General features: G+C 39.5%; 1 protein-coding gene across 1 annotated transcript in view; it reads left to right on the top strand.

Annotated features, from left to right (window-relative positions):
• The window catches only part of LOC139764789 (uncharacterized), an 821,726-nt gene that overhangs the window by 562,885 nt on the left and 234,463 nt on the right, over positions 1–24,378 (top strand). Inside the window, exons 7-8 of the mRNA XM_071691681.1 lie at positions 2,851–2,999; positions 3,944–4,054. Of these exons, the coding sequence (XP_071547782.1) occupies positions 2,851–2,999; positions 3,944–4,054 (260 nt within the window). The remainder of the gene's footprint in view (positions 1–2,850; positions 3,000–3,943; positions 4,055–24,378) is intronic.

The raw sequence follows: 24,378 nt of genomic DNA, 5'->3' as shown, positions 1-24,378 counted from the left end.
TACTAGACTGAAATTCGGTCGCCTACATAATAATATCTCGGGATTCCTTACTACTACTCTGTGATGAAATTGAGTGATGACATTATTTTTGGTTGTTACACTAATAAAACTTTTATTACATCCACAAGTGGGGAAATGCTTTTGTTTATGGACATTATTCATAAGACCTCTTAACTTCATTGTACACACTACCTTCAGAGGGCAGTACTTGGTGTCAGGAGTTCCCAGTTATCATGGAGTACTTACCATTCAGCAGTATACCTCCTGCACTTACAGATTCCCTGTCTTTTCCATTTTTTCGCAGTGAGAACAATGTTATTTTCCTGAGTTTTTCACCCGGACCCTTTTTGCGCCAACGTCTTCTTTTCATTTACATTGTCCTTATGGCAGGAACCAACTCCTTGATAAATCCTAACCAGTTTGTATTTTCAATCCCTTTCCCTCTGACCATTACGGAACCACCTCAAGGCAGAGTACAGATCCCTCCCAGCACCTCTCCCAACATCTACCATGACGTCTGACTGTAATCTTGGCCCTTCCCTTCAGGCTCTCAGCAGCACAGTCTCCTCCAACGCCACTCGAGAGATCGTGAACACAACCCTCCGCTATCCAGACACACCTTTCCCTACTTCCACAGCCGGATGGGTCATGTTGGATGTCCCCCGACCATTATTTTCATTTCCACTGTAGATCCGCTCTTACAGCAGTAACCCTGGGGTGTGTTACGGCTCCACGTGAGAAAGATCCTGGATAGATATGTTGACCTGAACATGAGGTCAGCTGATGGACACAACTGCTTACGTTCAAGGATAATTCCATTCCCTAGGAATTCTGTTTTGAATAATTGAATTCTTTGTTTTTCTTCTATATCTGTACATTTTATTTGAGTGAAGGGATTTGCACAATCTTGAGAATATATTGCTCCAATAAACACTCGTCAGCGACTGTATTCATTTAACAAAACTCGTGTAGCATAAATTTTCCACGTGTATATCAAATAGATAAACGAGTTTTCCAGATTGTCGTACTGAAGACTTGATCTGTTGCGTTTGTATCTCATGGTTGGTGAAAATAGAATGGTGGGCAGGCGACCACTAAAGAGGAACTTAGAATTTGTTGTAAGTGACGCCAAAAAAAAAAGGGGACGCTTACGCTGCTAGCACAAAGATAATGAGAAGTCACGTGAGTGATGGGCTTTGTCCGTCAAGTCAACATGGACCGGCTTAGGCTGATTGGGATTAGTGCTCGCTGGCAGATTCGTAGGTTGGCAGTGAGGGAGGTAAGGGACGGAGGTAGGCAGATTGGTGGTGGGCAGATTATAGGCAAGGTTATACCAAGGTAAATAGGTAGACAAGGATGGTAGGTAGGCAGGCGGGAAGGTAAGAAGAGGCATAGATAAGAGTAAAGGTGAGTAGGTTATGAGGTAGACAGAAAGCAAGTTAAGTAGCTGGATTAGAAAGTAGTTATGTCGTCAGGGGAAAAAGAGGGTAGAGGGGTAGTTAGGATTGCAGATAGGTCGAGAAAATGGAAATTAGTCAGGTAGACAGGGAAGGGAAGGGCAAGAGTATATAATGACTCGTATGGAGTTGAGTAGACTGTGAATATTATGTTATATAGGAAATGACGGGAGGTGGCGGATTTGTTCCAGTAGGCGGGTGAGTAGCGTGGCAAGAACGTCTGAAGGTCTTGACAAATAAGTACCTGAACAGAAAGGAGACAACAAACAAACAAACAATTGAACAAAAAGCATCGTCGTACACTTGAAAGCGATAGTTTTGAGAACGAGAACCTCAAGTATCAGTGGATTGTAGATACGTGTGGGTAGACACGGTGAAGGGGCGAGAACGCAGCTTGTAGTACTAGTCAGGGGATGAGCGAGTGACCTGCTCTCTCTCTAGTAAGTAGGTGTCATCGTCTGTGCCAGGTGCCACGCGTGGACAAGTTCACAAGGCCACTGCTACCCAGATGCCATGCTACGCAACCATCAGGTCAGGGCAGCCTAATGCGTTTCGTAGGTAGGTTAGCCTATATACTAGAATGGATGTAGTGATTGGCTGGAACACTGGGTGACCGTCCCGGACACCTTGATTTGGTTTTTCTATCGTCACTGCCAAGTGTCCCTGGATGACTCACGTTGGTTGGTTTTGATGATGTGTGTATACTGCTGCTGCTCCTGGTACAGTGCGGCGGTGGTAGAAATATGCAAATTTCCTGTAGCTGCAGCAGCTGTAGAGACGGTGCATGCGGCACACTGCTTTAAGGCCGGGCCACGGCTTGTCGGATATGGATAGCTACTCTCTCTTCGTACTCCTGCTCCTGCTGACGTCTCTCTCTCTCTCTCTCTCTCTCTCTCTCTCTCTCTCTCTCTCTCTCTCTCTCTCTCTCTCTCTCACCCACACCCCACCCCCCTCCCAGCGTCCGCTGAGAACACCCTCCTTTGATTTCTCTTCCCCCCTCCCTCACCCCTGAATACCTGAAGACAGCGCTCTGATAGCTGTCTTCTCCTGTCCTCAGTCATCTGCTTATATGTTATCTTTTTCTCTCTGTTCTCTTATCATCCTCAACAACAGAAAGCTCTCTCTCTCTCTCTCTCTCTCTCTCTCTCTCTCTCTCTCTCTCTCTCTCTCTCTCTCTCTCTCTCTCTCTCTCTCTCTCTCTCTCTCTCTCTCCGTTCCTCTAAACATCTGGTGTCTCTGCGGCCTCTCACTTTCTCCTTTAAATCCTCAACACCTGACGACCGGCTCTCATCCCTCTTCCGGTGGAGCTCCGGTGGCCCTCACTCTCCCCTCCTCCTCCCTCCTTACCTGAGGCTCACTAACCTCGTCACTAACCTGCCCCTGTCACCCGCAGGTTCCATGACTGGCCTCCGTCGTGAGATCGCCAAGCACGTTGTCCTCAACATCTTGGAGACGCTCAATGAGAACGACTTCGTCAACGTCTTCAACTTCAGCGTCCTGACGAAGGAACTCGTGCCCTGCTTCAAGGACACGCTGGTGCAGGTCGGTGTACTGATGGTGTAAATCTGTGTACTGAGAGAGGCACAGTGTGTAGATCAAGGTACTAAAAGTACAGAACTGTAGTTTGGGGGTACATATGTACAAATGTAGATCTGTGTGGTGTGAATCTGTAGGTACTGAGGATTATAGATGTATATTTTAAGATCGTACATCAGAATTGGAGAGGTTGTAATTGAATAGCCTAGGTTCTTACCACAGTGATGTAAAGAATGTGTAACTGAAGAATGAAGGTGTTATCTACTGTGATGGGTGTGCTATACGACATTCAGAGTGTATATCTGTATACCTGTATCCAATTGAAGCAGGTATTTTGTACGTCAAATGGAAGTTCTCGAACTGAGGATATACATTTGCAGACTATGGGGATAAAGGTGTAAACTGGAGATAAGAACAGTAGTGTATCCACGTTTACCTACCGTGTACTTGTGTTGTAACTTTGTAAGTTCAACGAATAAGTACTCCAGAGGAAACGAATTTTATATCCCTTCCTTTGTTTCTTGTGAATCCTCTTCTAAGTTGAAGTACTTAAATGTTTAAATGCGTCCGTCTTTTTTTTTTATTTAATGACTTGCATTGACCCAGAAAGTGCCAATGATTAACCCCCACTAAATAAATGCCTCTAACTAGTTAATAAAGAACGGTAGGTACGTCAGTGAATTAATACAAGGGAAAGTTCCTCTGCAAACATTTTATCTCCCTCATATCTCGTATTTTAGTCCTCTGTGCACGAAGTAATTACATTCGTCCCCTGGGATCTACTTGGGCTCTATATGTATCTAATGATTCCCAGTTAAATTTGTGTCTGTTCAATTTCTAGGCGTAGGATGGATCATTTTCCAATATGATGTGTGGAATCCATAGGTTAAGGAACTTTTACATCCAGCCAATCTTAAAATGCTTGCCTTTTCAACACCTGACGACAACAGGCTAATCTGGAGAACTTAGGCGAGTTCAAGAAGATGCTCAACTACGGAGAGACCAAAGACATTGCTAATTTTACCCAGGCTCTCACGACCGCCTTTGAACTCCTCCATCGGGTAAGCAATGCATGATACCTCTCGACGTTTTCATCTCTGTTACCCTGACATTTCTCACTTATTTTTTTCTTTAATCTTACGACCTCCACATGATGGCAGGCTCTCCTACGTCACCCATTACCTTCATGTCGACCCATCTCTACCTCCATACCATTTTCAGTCAGATTTTCCTTCCTCCACGTCCCGTTCTTTCTTTACCATAGGCACAGAACACCCCCCCCCCCTCGCCCCTTTTTCAGGTTTTGCTTGAAGGAACACTCATCAAGTGTTCTGGTTCTTGTAATTCCTTTTTGGCCTTGAACCAGCGAAAGTCTTAGATATGTAAAATGGATAGAACAATGCCATAATTGTTAGCCATAATTTGTTTTCCACTGATGTTGTTATTATTATTATTATTATTATTATTATTATTATTATCATTATTATTATTATTATCATTATTATTATTATTATATTTTCCCTGTTTAAGTAAACCCATGTTAAAGTAAAAGAAAATTTGCAGATTTGGATCATCTTTTTTACCTTTGTATATTACAAAATGTTGTTGGTTTGTTTACCATCATTTTCAAGTCAGTCCCAAATACGGACATTTCTTTCTCATTTTCCTCCCTCCTTAGTGGAAACGTCAGACCACTCCATTAGGAAGAAAGAAGGGGCAAAAAAAAAAAAAAAAAAAAAAACACCGGGGCTCCTTTTTTCATCTCCCAAATTACACCACAAATTAGTATTTTCATTTCAGAGAGAGCCCAATTATCCCCCCCCTCCCCTCCCCCCAAGCCAACTACTCAACCACCCCACGCCTGTGTCTGTATGATCTCTCGCAGCATAATTGCCCTGAATGATCTGTGGTACTCGTTGTAGTGGAAGATGTAGCCATTTAGCCTAGCCACACCTCTCTCTCTCTCTCTCTCTCTCTCTCTCTCTCTCTCTCTCTCTCTCTCTCTCTCTCTCTCTCTCTCTCTCTCTCTCTCTCCAGCCTCCCTAGATCCGGAACGCCAATCCTCCCTCACCCCCCTCCGCCCTTCCCAACCTCCCTCCTTCCCTCCCTCTTTCCTTACCTCCCTCACTCCCTTAAGTCTTTTTTATTTAAAGGGGGCGACTCCTTGAACGTCTTGCCCATCATCTAAGTATCCTACCCATCGCTCATCTCCCTCGTCCACTTTACAGCCTTCCTCTCTCTTCATCTATCCAAATTACTTTAATTTCACCATTGACTCATTTTTCCCTCTCTCGTTCCTTGGTTCTCATGAACGTGAGGTAGTGTTCAGTACTTTTGCAATTAGACATTCAACTCAGAAGTCAAATTTTTTGGATTGTATTTTTTCACTAGTGTCATAGTCCATAAGGAGTATTGTTTAAGCCTTAGATTTGTTTTATGGTTGATATTATGCATACAAGATTATGCCCCTTTCTTCAGTATTTTCATTGATATGTCATGGAATGAAATCGTGTTTTTTGACCCATTTAATGTAAAGAAGCATATAGAATTGCCAATATATTTTTTCCTATGAATAGTCACTTAGAATATAATTTTTTCATTTTACTTTTGATATATCATTTTCATGTATCCAATGCCTATTACGTCCATTGCTTTGCAGTTTCTGTGAAAGAAGTCACATCTAAAAGATATAAATTTCTTTCAGATATTCACCTGCTTTCATATATATATATATGTGTGTATATTTTTTTTCTTCATATTGTTTACATTACTTCTTTAGTCTATATAGGACAGCTTTTTGACTCCGGGGCGCGGGTGTGCTTCGTGCGTCTCCCACGCTCAACAGCGCTAGTTCCCGGGATGACCTCAGCATTGAGATACACACGATATGTAGTACACTGGCATACAACGCGCTCTACACTGACATGCTCAAGTACACTGAAGGGGAGAGAGAGAGAGAGGGAGAGGGAGGGAGGCGTGTGTGTGTGTATGTATTAAGGCTAGACCACCTCGCTTGGAGCTTGGGTCTGTGAGACTCTCTCTCTCTCTCTCTCTCTCTCTCTCTCTCTCTCTCTCTCTCTCTCTCTCTCTCTATCTATCTATCTATCTATCTATCTATCTATCTATCTATCTAAATATGCCTTTGCAGCTTGCTCTGTCTTTTTCTCTCTGTCTTTGGCGAGTGTTCTTCATGTCTCCCCTCTTACACTCTCTCTCTCTCTCTCTCTCTCTCTCTCTCTCTCTCTCTCTCTCTCTCTCTCTCTCTCTCTCTCCTCCCTCCCTCGTTCGATTACTGCCTCCCCTATTCCCAAGGAAATTCATAGCCAGTCTTTGCACAGAAAAAAAACTTTGTAAACCTTATCAACTTTCCAATTAATGTTTCTGTGAAAAATTCAAAATTTCTTCCAAACAAATCACATTAATTTAACTTTAAGCAACCCTCTTATTCGAGGGCAAAAAAAAAAAAAAAAAAAAATCTAATGGTATAACCCTCTTTTTTTTTTTCTACTTAATTTTCGCCAATTTAGTCGAGTCTCATAGTTTGTTTTTAATTGCCTCTTAAATCTGTCCATAAGTTTTTGACCTCTTTCATGCCTATTCAGTTTTCTCAATGCTTTCTCTTTTACTAAATGAGGTGAAGAAATCGTAATCTCGAGGTGTGAAGTCTTGTCATGCAGAATAGAAATACGGTAAAATAAGTAACCTAGTTACCATCTCTCTCTCTCTCTCTCTCTCTCTCTCTCTCTCTCTCTCTCTCTCTCTCTCTCTCTCTCTCCTTTGTTACTTTCTTTCAATCTGATTTTTCTCTAATTTACTTTTTCTTTCTCTTAAATTTCCTTTTCTTCTTTCTATGGATAGATCTTTCTATTTTTCTTTGTTTTTTTTTTTTCTTTCTCCCTCCCTCTGTCATCCTGTGATCATGTACCAATACACCCAGTGAGTCAGTAATATCACAGGAGCTATGGCTGGCCAGGGTGTCATAAATGGAGCCCAGATGAATAAGGCTTCTGTATGACTCCTTGTGTCGTGTCCACCTCCTCCAGCTCACCTGCTCTACATAGTACTGGCCGCTCCGTCTCTCTTGCTCATATCTTAGATAAAGGACTGCATCTTGTGTTGAAGACCAATTCATTATCAATTCTCATTTAAGTTCTTCTTCTTCGTCGTCGTTTCCTTTGTCTCCTTCATTGTCCTCCTCCTCTTCGTCTTCTTCGTCGTCGTCGTCTTTGTCCTCCTCCTCCTCCTCTTCGTCTTCTTCTTCGACTTCGTCTTATTCTTATTCTTATTCTTCGTCTTCGTCGTCGTCTTCCTCGTCTTCTTCTTCGCATTGGAACGCATTCACAGTGTAAACTATGAGAGTGTTGAAGCCACTCTACAGTGTTGACGTATATCATTGTTCTCCGGTTACTCCAGGTCATCTCGTCCGCGTAAGATAACCAACACAGATGACCGCACACTGATGACCACTTACAGTCACACTCTTACTCATAACCAAACGGTTGTCATATTACTCATAACTAAACTGAGGTCATGTTACTCATAACCAAATCGAGGTCCTGTTACACACAACCATCCTGAGGTCATGTTACTCATAACCATCCTGAGGTCATGTTACTCATAACCATCCTGAGGTCATGTTACTCATAACCATCCTGAGGTCATGTTACTCATAGCCAAGCTGAGGTCGTTACTCATAACCAAACTGGGGTCATGTTGCTCATAACTAAACTGGGGTCATGTTGCTCATAACTAAACCGAGGTCATGTTACTGTTAACAGAAATGAGTTCCTGTTACACATAACCAAGCTGAGGTCATTTTACACATAACCAAGATGAGGTCATATTACACATGATTAAGCTGGGGTCATATTATACATAACTAAACTGAGGTCATGTTACACATAACCAAGCTAGAGCCGTTTTCCTCATAACGAAGCTGAGGTCATGTTATATATAAAGCAGCTGAGGTAATCTTACTTATAAGTAAGCTGAGGTCATTTCACTCATAACCAAGCTGAGGTCATGTTGCTCATAACCAAACTGAGGTCATTTTACTCACAACCAGACTGAGGTCATGTTGAATCAAACTCCCCTTTTGAAACAGTCGAAAACACACACAAGCACACACACACACACACACACACACACACACACACACACACACACACACACAAAGACACCTATATACACACTGTTCTTTATTCTAAACATTTATTTATTTTTTTTTTTTTTTTTTGAACTTATCAGAGAGGAGTTTCCAAGTGTAAGCCTGGCTCTATGGAGATTAGGAAAGCTGTTGGCCATGGATGATGACCAGAGATAGTGTGGTGTTTGGTAGGGTTTTTGCAGAGCGTTGACCGGAGGGGTTCAGGTGTAGCACTGTCTTCCCCAGGCGTCTCACCAACCACACATGTCGGAGAGAGAGAGTGGAATGGGCCTTTTGCTCTTCCAAACAGATGTGTATCAGAAATGTGCTAATGATTTCTCTCTCTCTCTCTCTATCTTTCTCTCTCTTTCTTCTTACCACCACCCCCGGTCAGCTTATGTGATCTTTTGTGTAAAAAAAGAAAGGAGTTATGATGAAGATTTAGTGAGAGCTAACTTTGTTCCTTACGGCAAAATTGTTTTGTTTTTTCTTTCTTCTCTCCTTCCATGGCATAAACTCTCTGCTTTGCTCACCACAGTCCAACAGCAAGGTAGGTTGCTCACGCTGTTAGCAATGGCCCGCATGCTGTAATGCCTGCACCGCTGACTCCTTGGTGTTTCGATGTTTATGGTGTTATCTTCGTCTTCTCTGCTCCTCTTTGAATTTTGGGTCAGTTGGTCATATTCTCTTTGTTATTATTTTTTTCTTTTTTTCTTAACGTACATTCTGGTTCAAGGTGTACACAAGCAATGACTCAAAATGACGAACAAATAATCATCTTTCATTTTTATGTGAATATATAGATTTTGCCCTCGTCTTTGGGTGGAATCTTCGTTTTAATGTATTTGGCAATATCTTATAAGAAAGCTGTAGATCTCTCGTCATATATATATATATATATATATATATATATATATATATATATATATATATATATATATATATATATATATATATGTATATATATATATATACACTGATCTGCCACCGTTCATATATAACTATTGATATGCCACCGTATACCTTGGCCATCGTAAATATTGCTATAAGTCTGTCACCGTAAACATAGCTGTACCTCTGCCACCGTATATATAGCTGTACCTCTGCCACCGTGAATATAGCTATGAATGTGCCTCCGTACACACAAAGCTATAGATCTGCCACCGTGAATATAGCTATACCTCTGCCACTGTGCCACCGTACATATACATCTCTACTTTTACCTCCGTATATATAGCGACTTCCTTTGCCACCGAACATTTATATATGTACATCTGTCACCGTACTTATAGCTACACCTCTCTCACCGTACATATATAGTTACAGACCTACTACCGTATGTTTTGCTTTACCTCTGTCAACGTACATATAGCTATAGGTCTGCCACCACCGTACCGATAGCTGTACACCGCAACTGTTCATATAGCTTATACCTCTGCCACCGTTGATATAGCTATACCTCTGCCACCGTTCATACAGCCATAACTCTGCTGCTATATAGCTATAGCTCTGCCACCTCAAATATAGCTATAAATCTGCCATCGCACATACATGCGCGCACGAGAAATCGTTCTAGTGAGGAGCAACGAAGAATTCCCTGTATATTTACGGTTTTGTACCTATATGTGGCTGGTGGCTTACTGTTGTAAGTTATAAGGAATTAACCACTCACGCCTGGAGCTCTTGCCACTACACAGCGAAAAGAATACGTAATATTTGCGTAGATTTCTTTACCCTCTCCCGGTCAACACATTTTATCTTCTTTCTTTCACGAAGAAACAGGCACAGACACCGCTCCGTGTACCAGTAGGTGAGACTTTCACATGAACAGAATAGTTCTATGATTATTACATGTCCATAGATAGATTTCTAAGAGCACATGTCTTACCTTTTATAGAATTTGCATATTGTAACTATTTTGTTGAACTGTAGATCACACTAATGTTAGGATTTTTGTGTTGTAGTCAAGGTTAAAGTTGATTATTATTTTGTAAACGTTTTTGTTTTAGTTATTTGGAATATAACGATGATATGATGAATATTGATGACAGTGATGATCATATATCACATTATATTGATCATGAAATGATAGTCATAATCATAGTGATACACAGTGATTATTATGATATGAAAATGATCATGATGATAACATATGATAGTAATATATGTGATTGTCATCAATATTATCAATTCACTTCCTCTTTTTATATTATTGTTATTACTGTTATTATCATTTCAGTTATTATTATTACCATTATTATTATTATTATTATTATTATTATTATTACCATTATTATTATTATTATTATTATTATTATTATTATATTATTATTATTATTATCATTATTATTATTATTATTATTATTATTATTATTATTATTATTATTATTAACATTATTATTATTATATTATTATTATTATTATATTTATTACTATCATTATCATCATTCTTATCAGTAGTAGTAGTATAAATATGTGATTATTTCAGTATAATGATTATAATTATTACAGTTTTACTTCACTGCTAACCTTTGCAGATATTACAGCGGAGTACTTTACTTATGGTTTGATTCTGTTAAGAACAGGTGTAGCATAGCTTTAGAAGTACAGGGAGCAGTAGCTGTAGGGTTTATTATTAACGATAGTGTTAAGATTAGAAGGTTGTAGTGGCTACAGTTGTGGACACAGTTATAGTATTTGTGTAATATTTACATAAGCAGCAGCAGCTGTAGTAGTAGTGGTTGTAGTAGTGGTAGCAGTAGTTGTAGTAGTAGAAGTGGTAGTAGTAGTTGTAGTGGTAGTAGTGGAAGAGATTTTTTTTTTTTTTTTTTTTTTGCTTTATATATCGAACACTTCCCTTATCACAGTAGGTATCTAAATGGCTATACCCCAGAGACGATGGTAGTATAACAGATCGCCAGGAAGCATTGCACGTAACAAGATGAAATCATCACTACCGTAGTTTCTAGAATTCAGATGCAGGGACAGACGTCGAAGTGAGCCCGAAGTGAGCTCAGGTTTTATGCAGTGGATAAAGTCTTGTATTAATGGCATGAAAAGTATCATTTTTGTAGTTACACTCGTCTTGACGGCTGACAGAGAACTCGGTTAAGCCAACAGTAACTTAGATACGTGTTTCAAGTAGGAGTTCGGTGACGCAAATCATTCTTCATCTTACATACAACTCTTGTTCATACAGAGGGCAATATTTTCGCATATATGTAGCCATGAAGTAATTCCTTACTCCTTAAAGCACACACACACACACACACACACACACACACACATATATATATATATATATATATATATATATATATATATATATATATATATATATATATATATATATATATAGTGGAGTTAAGGTAGTAATGAAATACAAGGTTGGAGCGGAGCTTTAACCCAAATGTATCGCCACAGTGGATTTCATCTGTGAACTTGACTTGAGCATTCAGACATGGAGCGATAAACAGAGGGATTTCGCCCATTAGACCTCGCGTGGACCACATTATCTCCTGACTGGCCATGCTGGCACACGGCTCCGTTCCTTCTCCAGTTCCCTCTCTAGCGTTTAGCGCTACCCGCTCTCGGCTACCGTCGGCCGCGTCAGAAAGACTGCACCAGTGGTCATGGAATTTTCCGAAGGCAAATTATGATTCATCAATCCATGTTCAGGTGATGTACTTGGTGTCGTTTATGGAGTTGTCAACTCTCGTCGATAGGCAAATCCATGCCTGGCCTAATGCTTTCAATGTTCCTCATTGCCTCTCCTTTCAAATTATGCCAGGACACCTCTCGAGTAGGCCAGCTTCCGTACCACTTCGAGCGTGCATTTATGATGGTAGAGATCCATCTACCATCATGAGTGGTAAACTCATTCTTAGGAGTCGTACTGTTCAGAAGTTCATGTTCGTGTTGAGCGGTGTTACCCCCTGAAACAGTGTCAATGTAAGTCATCCGTGTGATCCCTGTGCCCACTGATATGGTACAGTGACCTTTTCCTGTGGTTTGCATGTGCACACATGCCCTCACTGTACTTAAGAGGTGAACCCATGGCAACGCCTCCCTGCTCTCTGGAGTCTTCACAATGAGCTGCGTAAAAACCGAACTGGACGCGTAGTGCAACGAGGTGAGATAACTGCGAAACCGGTTTGATGTCTTGATGATTCTGTCATCCTATTACTAAAATGTTTAGATTAAAACTGCGCTCCAACTTTATGAGTCTTTACCACCTCCGCTCCAACATAGTTCATTATGGAAGTTACACACACACACACACACACACACACACACATATATAATGGAGTAATAGTTCTTCATTTCAGTACGCAAACTCGAGAAAATCTCTTCCTTGTAATCATTTACCAGGTAACAGCTCTTGTGTTAACACGGGCGACATGCGTGAAACCCGAATTATTTTTGATCCGTATTAGATTATAATGATAACACTTATAGATACATTTAATTTTTTCTCCTAAAAGTAACGTTCGTATGAATCAACTGTTTATAACAAACAAGTGGCAATAAGATGACATTCAACACTGACCAATCAGGAGGGAAATCCAGGGTGAAGCAATGTGATGGAAGCCATCCAGCACACGCCTCCAGACCCAGGTTCCCTGCTCACACACACACACACACACACACACACACACACACACACACACACACACACTTGTCATGTTTTGTTTGACTCTGTTGTGCATGCCAGTAGGGAACGCTAATCTCACCTTACGCACCATTTTTAGCCGAACGCACTTGGTTATCCGACGCACAGATTAATCTACGCATGAGTTAACCGACTTGGAGGTGTAACTGATGCATGGATAAACCGACGCACGGTTTACCCGACCTATGGGTTATCTGCCGCACGAGTTATCCGACGCATCTGTTGACCGACGCATGGGTTAACCGACGCATGGATAAACCATCGCACTGGTCACACCCTTACACGTTTTCGGTTCTCTATCTTTTCACTCTCCTTTCTATTACATATATATATATATATATATATATATATATATATATATATATATATATATATATATATATATATATATATATATAATGCTGGTTTCTAATGGAAATGTGCAGGCCTACGATCATGCCTGCTTCCACCAGTATGTGTATACAGTCTTTCTACATTTGAGCTCTTGATCTGCCACACTTGACCACCTCAGAACATCTCTTCAGCAGCTGAAGCATTCACTCCACTGGGCCTTCCTCTATCTGAGGTTTTATCACATTGGCGACTTCCAAGAGACCTTGCCCAACACGGGCGGATCTCGCTCCCAAACTTGTTATAGCAGCTTTGAGTTCCAGACTCGCTCTCCACTGTCGTCTGAATTGGGTTCTCTCCTCCTCTAAATTCTACCTTCTCTTCCTCACCTCTCCAGTATCTTTTCCCAGTCGAACCTTTCCAGACCTCTCATTTGGATATATATATATATATATATATATATATATATATATATATATATATATATATATATATATATATATATATCACCAAAATTCATCTTTAATGTTTAATTTTGAAATTTCAGCTTTAGTGAAACGATTCCAACTTCTTGTTTGTATAGATTCCATTTTTTACAAAATGATTGTCTTTCTATTTTTTTTTTTTTTCTCAGACAACTCTACTTTTACTTGGGGCACTTCGATAGACGCACATGATGGCACCTGCAGGCTAAATGTCCAGATTACGGCTTGAGGGTCTTCTTTGGTTCTTAATACTGGAGGGTCTGCACATATCTGCGAAAGATTGAGGGAGGGAGGGGGGTCTCTCTTAGATCTTGGTAGTTGTGGGTCTGTTGTGTGTGGTGGATCTAAGTCGAACGTCAACAGATTTTTCTTCATCAAAGCTATATAGTTTTCCCCTCAAGCGGTGATTCGGAAATTTGGCCATTATGTTTCCCTTTAGTTATGCACCATTGCTCTAGATTGCAAATAAATCTTTCTAGAAATCAAAGGGCCTCTCAAGGGAAAGAGTTTCATGACAGGAAAATGGTCTTCAGTAGTTTGCTCGTAAGCAATGAGACCTAAAGTTCGACTGCTGTTGGTCTTATCATATATGACCGACATCCAGCTGAGAGGTCTTGTCTTGTACATATAATTTAATAAGACCACAGTTGGGTATCGGTGCATATATCACGGACCAGACGTCTCAAATATCATTGCTTTCATGTCGAATGAAAAGGTCATCAGTTCCCCCTGCGTTACAAGGAGAGATAGTATGTAAATCATTTGAATAATCAATATTCATGGTTATTAATGTTATCAAAACATAATATCTGACAGGCATTTATAACCCCAGTTAGGACAGAAGATTAGAGTAGCAAATTTTTTTATATTTTCAAAGAATTCATGTACTTGAGCCGTGTCAGGTGGACATTAGCTTTTCCCTCGGTCTGTTTGTTTTCATCCTATTGGAAATTCACTTGGGTGTAGAACCATGTCATTCCTACAGACTGTTTCCCCAAACATGTCCTCTTTCTCTGGGAGTATTTGCCTTTATATTAGCGAGGACAGTACCTAACTGATACCGCTTTGGTGTAAAATACAGTACTTGGATATCAGTAGTTAGAAATGCAGTTTTGCTTCTCAATTAAAAGAAATCTAATGGTGGGACAAGAGCCCCAGGACTCGCTCCGAGTCGCTGAGTGTCTCTTGAGAGATGTCTTGTTTACATTGTCTTGACTCACTCATGTCATAGAAATGATCTTTTGTAATTTAGTCCTTGATATTCAGTGCACAGATTGTAAATACTTCACCAAGGTATATACTTAAGCAAGAGTCAAATGATTACTTACTTTTTAAGTGAATTTGCTATGTTCAAGATAACCTTCTCTATGGAAGTGCACCCTAAGATTTCATATATATATATATATAATGCTTCAGCTATGAACAAGTCAGCCATCTGTTCACCACAAACCAGGAGATATAGATGTTTTCTGGCAATGTGTGTGTGTTAGGGGAAAGGTTCTCCCTTTTAGTTCTCTTATATTTGTCCTTGTCATATGTCAGCCAGGTGATGGAAATTCTCCATTGGCGTGAGCTGTCGATACAACAACAGTAGTACAAAAAGTAAAAAGAGGGATTGATGTGGTTTGTAAGCATTTGAGTTTCGTATTTCAAGGTAACGGCAAGGTACTGACATTATTCACAGACAGATTATAATGAAAATAATGATTCAACAGCCGCCAGCCTTTGTTAAAGTTCTGACATAAGTCCTAGTTCTAAAACGAGAAATAGAAAAAAAATCGGAAAAATCAAAGAAAACTAGAGACTAAACATTATATGCACACCTTGGACCAAAAGAGAATTAATTATTAGAAATTTAATGCATAGAACAGAAAGTCTTAAGGTATTTTTTCTTTGTAATGAATACAACGTGAACTTCAAATATTTATCAGGAAAATGATTGTAATGAAATTATTTGTTAGTTTTAGACGAAACGAAAAAAGATGAAATTTATGATTTTTTCCCCATGGTAAAATTTGAGAAAATGAAAAAAAAAATCATGACATGTGAAACTTGGCTGGTAAGTGAGGATTTCCTAAGTGTCTGACAAATAACAAAATGATAACAAACAGTGGAGCTGTGATCTTAGGAAATGTACGAGAAGAAAAATACGTTTTCTTTCCACGATTTGTTCTTGCCTTCTCGAACACGTTCACAATACTGATATGGAGCGGCAAGAAACGTTGCTTATCTGGTTCTTATAGTAGTTATCTAACTGGATGTATTCGTCCACGTTGCTTATCTGGTTCTTATAGTAGTTATCTAACTGGATGTATTCGTCCACGTTGCTTATCTGGTTCTTGTAGTCATCTAACTGGATGTATTCGTCCACGTTGCTTATCTGGTTCTTATAGTAGTTATCTAACTGGATGTATTCGTCCACGTTGCTTATCTGGTTCTTATAGTAGTTATCTAACTGGATGTATTCGTCCACGTTGCTTATCTGGTTCTTATAGTAGTTATCTAACTGGATGTATTCGTCCACGTTGCTTATCTGGTTCTTATAGTAGTTATCTAACTGGATGTATTCGTCCACGTTGCTTATCTGGTTCTTATAGTAGTTATCTAACTGGATGTATTCGTCCACGTTGCTTATCTGGTTCTTATAGTAGTTATCTAACTGGATGTATTCGTCCACGTTGCTTATCTGGTTCTTATAGTAGTTATCTAACTGGATGTATTCGTCCACGTTGCTTATCTGGTTCTTATAGTAGTTATCTAACTGGATGTATTCGTCCACGTTGCTTATCTGGTTCTTATAGTAGTTATCTAACTGGATGTATTCGTCCACGTTGCTTATCTGGTTCTTATAGTAGTTATCTAACTGGATGTATTCGTCCACGTTGCTTATCTGGTTCTTATAGTAGTTATCTAACTGGATGTATTCGTCCACGTTGCTTATCTGGTTCTTATAGTAGTTATCTAACTGGATGTATTCGTCCACGTTGCTTATCTGGTTCTTATAGTAGTTATCTAACTGGATGTATTCGTCCACGTTGCTTATCTGGTTCTTATAGTAGTTATCTAACTGGATGTATTCGTCCACGTTGCTTATCTGGTTCTTATAGTAGTTATCTAACTGGATGTATTCGTCCACGTTGCTTATCTGGTTCTTATAGTAGTTATCTAACTGGATGTATTCGTCCACGTTGCTTATCTGGTTCTTATAGTAGTTATCTAACTGGATGTATTCGTCCACGTTGCTTATCTGGTTCTTATAGTAGTTATCTAACTGGATGTATTCGTCCACGTTGCTTATCTGGTTCTTATAGTAGTTATCTAACTGGATGTATTCGTCCACGTTGCTTATCTGGTTCTTATAGTAGTTATCTAACTGGATGTATTCGTCCACGTTGCTTATCTGGTTCTTATAGTAGTTATCTAACTGGATGTATTCGTCCACGTTGCTTATCTGGTTCTTATAGTAGTTATCTAACTGGATGTATTCGTCCACGTTGCTTATCTGGTTCTTATAGTAGTTATCTAACTGGATGTATTCGTCCACGTTGCTTATCTGGTTCTTATAGTAGTTATCTAACTGGATGTATTCGTCCACGTTGCTTATCTGGTTCTTATAGTAGTTATCTAACTGGATGTATTCGTCCACGTTGCTTATCTGGTTCTTATAGTAGTTATCTAACTGGATGTATTCGTCCACGTTGCTTATCTGGTTCTTATAGTAGTTATCTAACTGGATGTATTCGTCCACGTTGCTTATCTGGTTCTTATAGTAGTTATCTAACTGGATGTATTCGTCCACGTTGCTTATCTGGTTCTTATAGTAGTTATCTAACTGGATGTATTCGTCCACGTTGCTTATCTGGTTCTTATAGTAGTTATCTAACTGGATGTATTCGTCCACGTTGCTTATCTGGTTCTTATAGTAGTTATCTAACTGGATGTATTCGTCCACGTTGCTTATCTGGTTCTTATAGTAGTTATCTAACTGGATGTATTCGTCCACGTTGCTTATCTGGTTCTTATAGTAGTTATCTAACTGGATGTATTCGTCCACGTTGCTTATCTGGTTCTTATAGTAGTTATCTAACTGGATGTATTCGTCCACGTTGCTTATCTGGTTCTTATAGTAGTTATCTAACTGGATGTATTCGTCCACGTTGCTTATCTGGTTCTTATAGTAGTTATCTAACTGGATGTATTCGTCCACGTTGCTTATCTGGTTCTTATAGTAGTTATCTAACTGGATGTATTCGTCCACGTTGCTTATCTGGTTCTTATAGTAGTTATCTAACTGGATGTATTCGTCCACGTTGCTTATCTGGTTCTTATAGTAGTTATCTAACTGGATGTATTCGTCCACGTTGCTTATCTGGTTCTTATAGTAGTTATCTAACTGGATGTATTCGTCCACGTTGCTTATCTGGTTCTTATAGTAGTTATCTAACTGGATGTATTCGTCCACGTTGCTTATCTGGTTCTTATAGTAGTTATCTAACTGGATGTATTCGTCCACGTTGCTTATCTGGTTCTTATAGTAGTTATCTAACTGGATGTATTCGTCCACGTTGCTTATCTGGTTCTTATAGTAGTTATCTAACTGGATGTATTCGTCCACGTTGCTTATCTGGTTCTTATAGTAGTTATCTAACTGGATGTATTCGTCCACGTTGCTTATCTGGTTCTTATAGTAGTTATCTAACTGGATGTATTCGTCCACGTTGCTTATCTGGTTCTTATAGTAGTTATCTAACTGGATGTATTCGTCCACGTTGCTTATCTGGTTCTTATAGTAGTTATCTAACTGGATGTATTCGTCCACGTTGCTTATCTGGTTCTTATAGTAGTTATCTAACTGGATGTATTCGTCCACGTTGCTTATCTGGTTCTTATAGTAGTTATCTAACTGGATGTATTCGTCCACGTTGCTTATCTGGTTCTTATAGTAGTTATCTAACTGGATGTATTCGTCCACGTTGCTTATCTGGTTCTTATAGTAGTTATCTAACTGGATGTATTCGTCCACGTTGCTTATCTGGTTCTTATAGTAGTTATCTAACTGGATGTATTCGTCCACGTTGCTTATCTGGTTCTTATAGTAGTTATCTAACTGGATGTATTCGTCCACGTTGCTTATCTGGTTCTTATAGTAGTTATCTAACTGGATGTATTCGTCCACGTTGCTTATCTGGTTCTTATAGTAGTTATCTAACTGGATGTATTCGTCCACGTTGCTTATCTGGTTCTTATAGTAGTTATCTAACTGGATGTATTCGTCCACGTTGCTTATCTGGTTCTTATAGTAGTTATCTAACTGGATGTATTCGTCCACGTTGCTTATCTGGTTCTTATAGTAGTTATCTAACTGGATGTATTCGTCCACGTTGCTTATCTGGTTCTTATAGTAGTTATCTAACTGGATGTATTCGTCCACGTTGCTTATCTGGTTCTTATAGTAGTTATCTAACTGGATGTATTCGTCCACGTTGCTTATCTGGTTCTTATAGTAGTTATCTAACTGGATGTATTCGTCCACGTTGCTTATCTGGTTCTTATAGTAGTTATCTAACTGGATGTATTCGTCCACGTTGCTTATCTGGTTCTTATAGTAGTTATCTAACTGGATGTATTCGTCCACGTTGCTTATCTGGTTCTTATAGTAGTTATCTAACTGGATGTATTCGTCCACGTTGCTTATCTGGTTCTTATAGTAGTTATCTAACTGGATGTATTCGTCCACGTTGCTTATCTGGTTCTTATAGTAGTTATCTAACTGGATGTATTCGTCCACGTTGCTTATCTGGTTCTTATAGTAGTTATCTAACTGGATGTATTCGTCCACGTTGCTTATCTGGTTCTTATAGTAGTTATCTAACTGGATGTATTCGTCCACGTTGCTTATCTGGTTCTTATAGTAGTTATCTAACTGGATGTATTCGTCCACGTTGCTTATCTGGTTCTTATAGTAGTTATCTAACTGGATGTATTCGTCCACGTTGCTTATCTGGTTCTTATAGTAGTTATCTAACTGGATGTATTCGTCCACGTTGCTTATCTGGTTCTTATAGTAGTTATCTAACTGGATGTATTCGTCCACGTTGCTTATCTGGTTCTTATAGTAGTTATCTAACTGGATGTATTCGTCCACGTTGCTTATCTGGTTCTTATAGTAGTTATCTAACTGGATGTATTCGTCCACGTTGCTTATCTGGTTCTTATAGTAGTTATCTAACTGGATGTATTCGTCCACGTTGCTTATCTGGTTCTTATAGTAGTTATCTAACTGGATGTATTCGTCCACGTTGCTTATCTGGTTCTTATAGTAGTTATCTAACTGGATGTATTCGTCCACGTTGCTTATCTGGTTCTTATAGTAGTTATCTAACTGGATGTATTCGTCCACGTTGCTTATCTGGTTCTTATAGTAGTTATCTAACTGGATGTATTCGTCCACGTTGCTTATCTGGTTCTTATAGTAGTTATCTAACTGGATGTATTCGTCCACGTTATAATAATGCTATTAACGATGATGATGATGATGATGATGCTTAACATACTAAAACTGAAGATGATGATGAATCAGAATGTTATAAAGTATACAAGTTGCTCGGATATTAGGGTATTACACATATTGGAATAAGTGTTTGTGTGTGTGTATGTGCGTGTGTGTCTTATGTTCGTGTGTGTGTGTGTGTAATTATCATATATAAATTCTGGGCAAAGTGTTTTACTTTCGTAGGCCCTCAACTCAACCATAATTATGTTTCTTTTCTCTCTCTCTCTCTCTCTCTCTCTCTCTCTCTCTCTATATATATATATATATATATATATATATATATATATATATATATATATATATATATATATATATGCGCCATAATATATACTAAATCCCAACAAAAACAAAGAGAAGAGCTGTGAGATCTTTCGTATGTCAAACCTTCGTACTAAATAAAGCACTCTGTATCTTTGAAAATGGCTTGAAATAGTCAAAGGCTTGGAGTGGTTTGGCGAGGAGAGAAGAGTTGGTGAAAGGCTCAAGTATGAAGGAATGTGGCAAGGCTGCTGGAATGGATGGTATTGCAGTTGAATTTGTTAAGATGGGTTGACTATGTTGCTGATTGGTTAGTTAGGATTTTCAGTGTACGTATGGATCATGGTGAGGTGCCTGAAGATTGGTGAAATCCATACATAGTGCCATTGTATATTGACAAGGGGGATAAAGGTGACTGTTCTAACTACAAAGGTATAAGTTTGTTGAGTGCATGCGGTAAGTTGTATGTGAGAGAAGTGATTGTGTGAATGAAGGCACATTCAGAGCATCAGACTGGCGAGGAATAGTGTGGTTTCAGAAGAGTATGTGTGGATCAGGTGTTTGCTTTAAAGAATGTGTGTGAGAAATGCTAAGAGAAACAGATTGATCTATAAGTGGCATTTATGGATATGGAGAAACCATATGATAGGGTTGATAGAGATTCCTTGTGGAAGGCCCTAAGAATATATGGTGTGGAAAGAAAGCTGCTGAAAGCAATGAGAGGTTTTTATCGAGGGGCATGACATGTGTACGAGTACGAAAAAAGAGAGTGAGTAGTTCCACGTGAAGGCTGGTCTACGGCAGGTGTGTGTGATGTCACCATGGCTGTTTAATTTGCTTATGGATGGGGTGGGTGAGGGGTAGAAATGCGAGAGTCTTGGAGTGGGGCGAGTAGTCTATAGGGGATGAGCGGATCTAGGAAGTGAGTCAGATGTTTGCTAATGATACAACACCGGTGGCAGATTCGACTGAGAAACTGCAGAAGTTGGTGACTGAGTTTGGAAGTGTACGTGAAAGGAGGAAGTTGAGAGTAAATGTGAATAAAAACAACGTTATCAGGTTTAGCACAATCCAGGGATATATTAGCTTAGGTGTGAGTTCAAATGGAAGAAAAATGAAGTGAAGTGTTTTAGATACCTGGGATTAAACATGGCAGAAGCATGGCAATGGAAGTGAGTCATGGGGTGGGTACGGGGACGAAGGCTTTGGGAACGCTTTAGATTTTGTGGAAAGAGGTCTTTATCTGGGAGAGCAAAAATTGGTACGTTTAAAGGTATTGCAGTCCAAGTAATATCATATGGATGCGAGGCTTGGGGTATAGATGGAGATATGCGGAGGAAGTGGATGTCTTGGAAATGAAATGTTTGAGGACAATAGTAGTGAGAGGTGGTTTGATCGAGGGAGTAATAAAAGGGTGAGAGAGAGGTGTTGTAAATAGAAAAAAATATATACATATGAGAGAGCTGAAGAGTGTGCTGAAGTGGTTTGGGCATGTGGAGAGAATGAGTGAGGAAAGGTTAACAAAGAGGATATATGTGTTGGAAGTGGAGGGAACAAGGGGAAGAGGAAGACCAAATTAAGAGATGGAAAGATGGAGTGATTTTTTTAGGGATCGGGGCCTGTACATGCCGGAGGGTGAAAGGCGTGCACGGGCTAGAGTGAAGAGTAGCGATGTGGTATGCATGTGAAGCGGTCGGGGTAAACCATGGGAGGGTCTGTAGGGCTGGTCGTTATGAAGTCACGTCAGCACATGCGTTTGACAGATAACATCCGTCATTTGCATATGATATCCAAAATGACCATAGCCTAAATTCATTTTACCCATCTTTTCGTATTGCAAAATAACCGGTGCTTGAATAGGACTCCACGATATTTCTTTCAATAGTAAATTTTTTATTCTTAATGGAGGAAGTGTTTCCAGTATCAATATGATATCTAAAAGTGGCTTTATGATTAAAAAAAATAAAATGTCCTCTTCTGACATTATATTTGTTTCCTAATTCGTATTACCAACTATTTTCCAAACTGACTAATGTCAAACTTATGACATATTTTACAAGGAATTCTGTCAACGCTACCTGTCACATCCTTGTTCGAAAAGGTCGTTTATCCCCGTCGTGTTTTATGTGAGAGTCTCCAGGCCTTTGCTATATAATATCGGCATGGAACATTATCAGTAGAATTATCGTGAAATGATGAAAGAAATGTTTTGTGTTTCTTGTCTTCCCCGTGTTGTGTACTCATCTGTTTCCAGGAGCTTAAATGATTGTACTACCTTGAATTTTTAGATACTAAGGTGAAAAAGAAAAATCTCAAGAGATAGGCGAGACGCTTCAGTATCGAACAAAAATCGTAAACCAATATCATGGCGCAGCCAGAGGGAAAAAAAATAATGGATACACGACTCGGGGAAAAGAAACAATATTTTTGTTCTACTGTTCCATGAAAATTTCACTGATGTTCTTCCAACCTTCAGAAAGCTTGATGTCCTGGTGGCTTTTACATAGCACGTTAAGCAAAAGCTTATTAATCCATCATAGACCTATGGATGTGACTGGTATCGTGGATAGGACTTCTAAGACTTGTGGTAAGTTTGAGATGGATAAGTTCTGGCAACGCGTATTGGTTAACTTAAATGTAGCGCCAGAAGCATCTTGCACAATAGCGCCTTATTTCAGCACACAGCTTCTTTTGACCTCCATGTAGCTTGGGGACCAACTTTCAAGATGCAAACTGTGTTCTGGAAAGAAACAGTTTAGAATCCTGTTTCATTGCGGTTTCCACTGGAAAGGTGTTAACCTGAGCTCTGGGCAGTTTATGTGAAGGTAAAGGCGGATCTGATCTGTGAGAGGCATCTGGCTACGTGACCTCAGGTTGACAGGTCAGGTAAGGTAGGATTCCTCACCCCGAGGTTACCTCGGAACACCTCACCATGACCTCCTTGTATGCCTGACTCGTGTTATTTTGAAAATGTGATATACGAAAGATCTCTCAATCCTTTTCATTTGCTTCAGTTGTTTTTTATGTATATGTTATTAGCAGACTGTTGTCATATATATATATATATATATATATATATATATATATATATATATATATATATATATATATATATATACATATATTTCTTTCTTTCTTTCATACTATTCGCCATTTCCCGCGTTAGCGAGGTAGCGCTAAGAACAGAGGACTGGACCTTTGAGGGAAAATCCTCACCTGGTCCCCTTCTCTGTTCCTTCTTTTGGGGAAAAAAAAAAAAAAAAAAAAAGAGGTCACAGTGGTGTGCGTGATCTCGTATTTGCTGATAAGCACGAGAAAAAGGAAATGATGAGTTTCCAAGTGCTCTTTCGTGTAATGATCACATCGTTAGGGGAGATACAAGAATGAAATAGAAGACGTATAACAGTCAGTTGATATATAAAGAGGAGACGTAGCCCAGACGCCATTGGTAAACAAGCGTTTACCAATGGCGTCTTGCCTACGTCTCCTCCTTGTACATCAACTAATTGTTTCACGTCTTCTATCTCATTCTTGCATCTCCCCTTACGATGTGATCATTACACGAATGAGCACTTGGGAACTTATCGTGTTTCATTTCCCTGTGGATAAGAAAGGAATATATATATATATATATATATATATATATATATATATATATATATATATATATATATATATATATATATATGATGTAAGGCGCATGACCTCGTCAGGTGAGGGTCACGTGGTATTATCAGTTTAGAAATGTGATCACCAGAGGCAAGGGTCGGGGTCATCAAAGGTTCAGGTGACCAAAACCATGTGTCAGGTGACCACAGGCAAGGGGTCAGGTGGCCTCATCCAGGGGTCAGGTGGTCGCAGGCAGGGGTCAGGTGGCCACAGGGAAGAGGTCTGGTCGTAATGCAGCTTACAGACTTGTGCATGTTGACAATTCTTCTGTT

Source organism: Panulirus ornatus, chromosome 4 (assembly GCF_036320965.1).
Source record: "Panulirus ornatus isolate Po-2019 chromosome 4, ASM3632096v1, whole genome shotgun sequence".
NCBI classification, from domain to species: Eukaryota; Metazoa; Arthropoda; class Malacostraca; order Decapoda; family Palinuridae; genus Panulirus; species Panulirus ornatus.
Note: the sequence above shows the minus strand (reverse complement) of the source record. Positions and strands in the feature narration are given on the sequence as shown.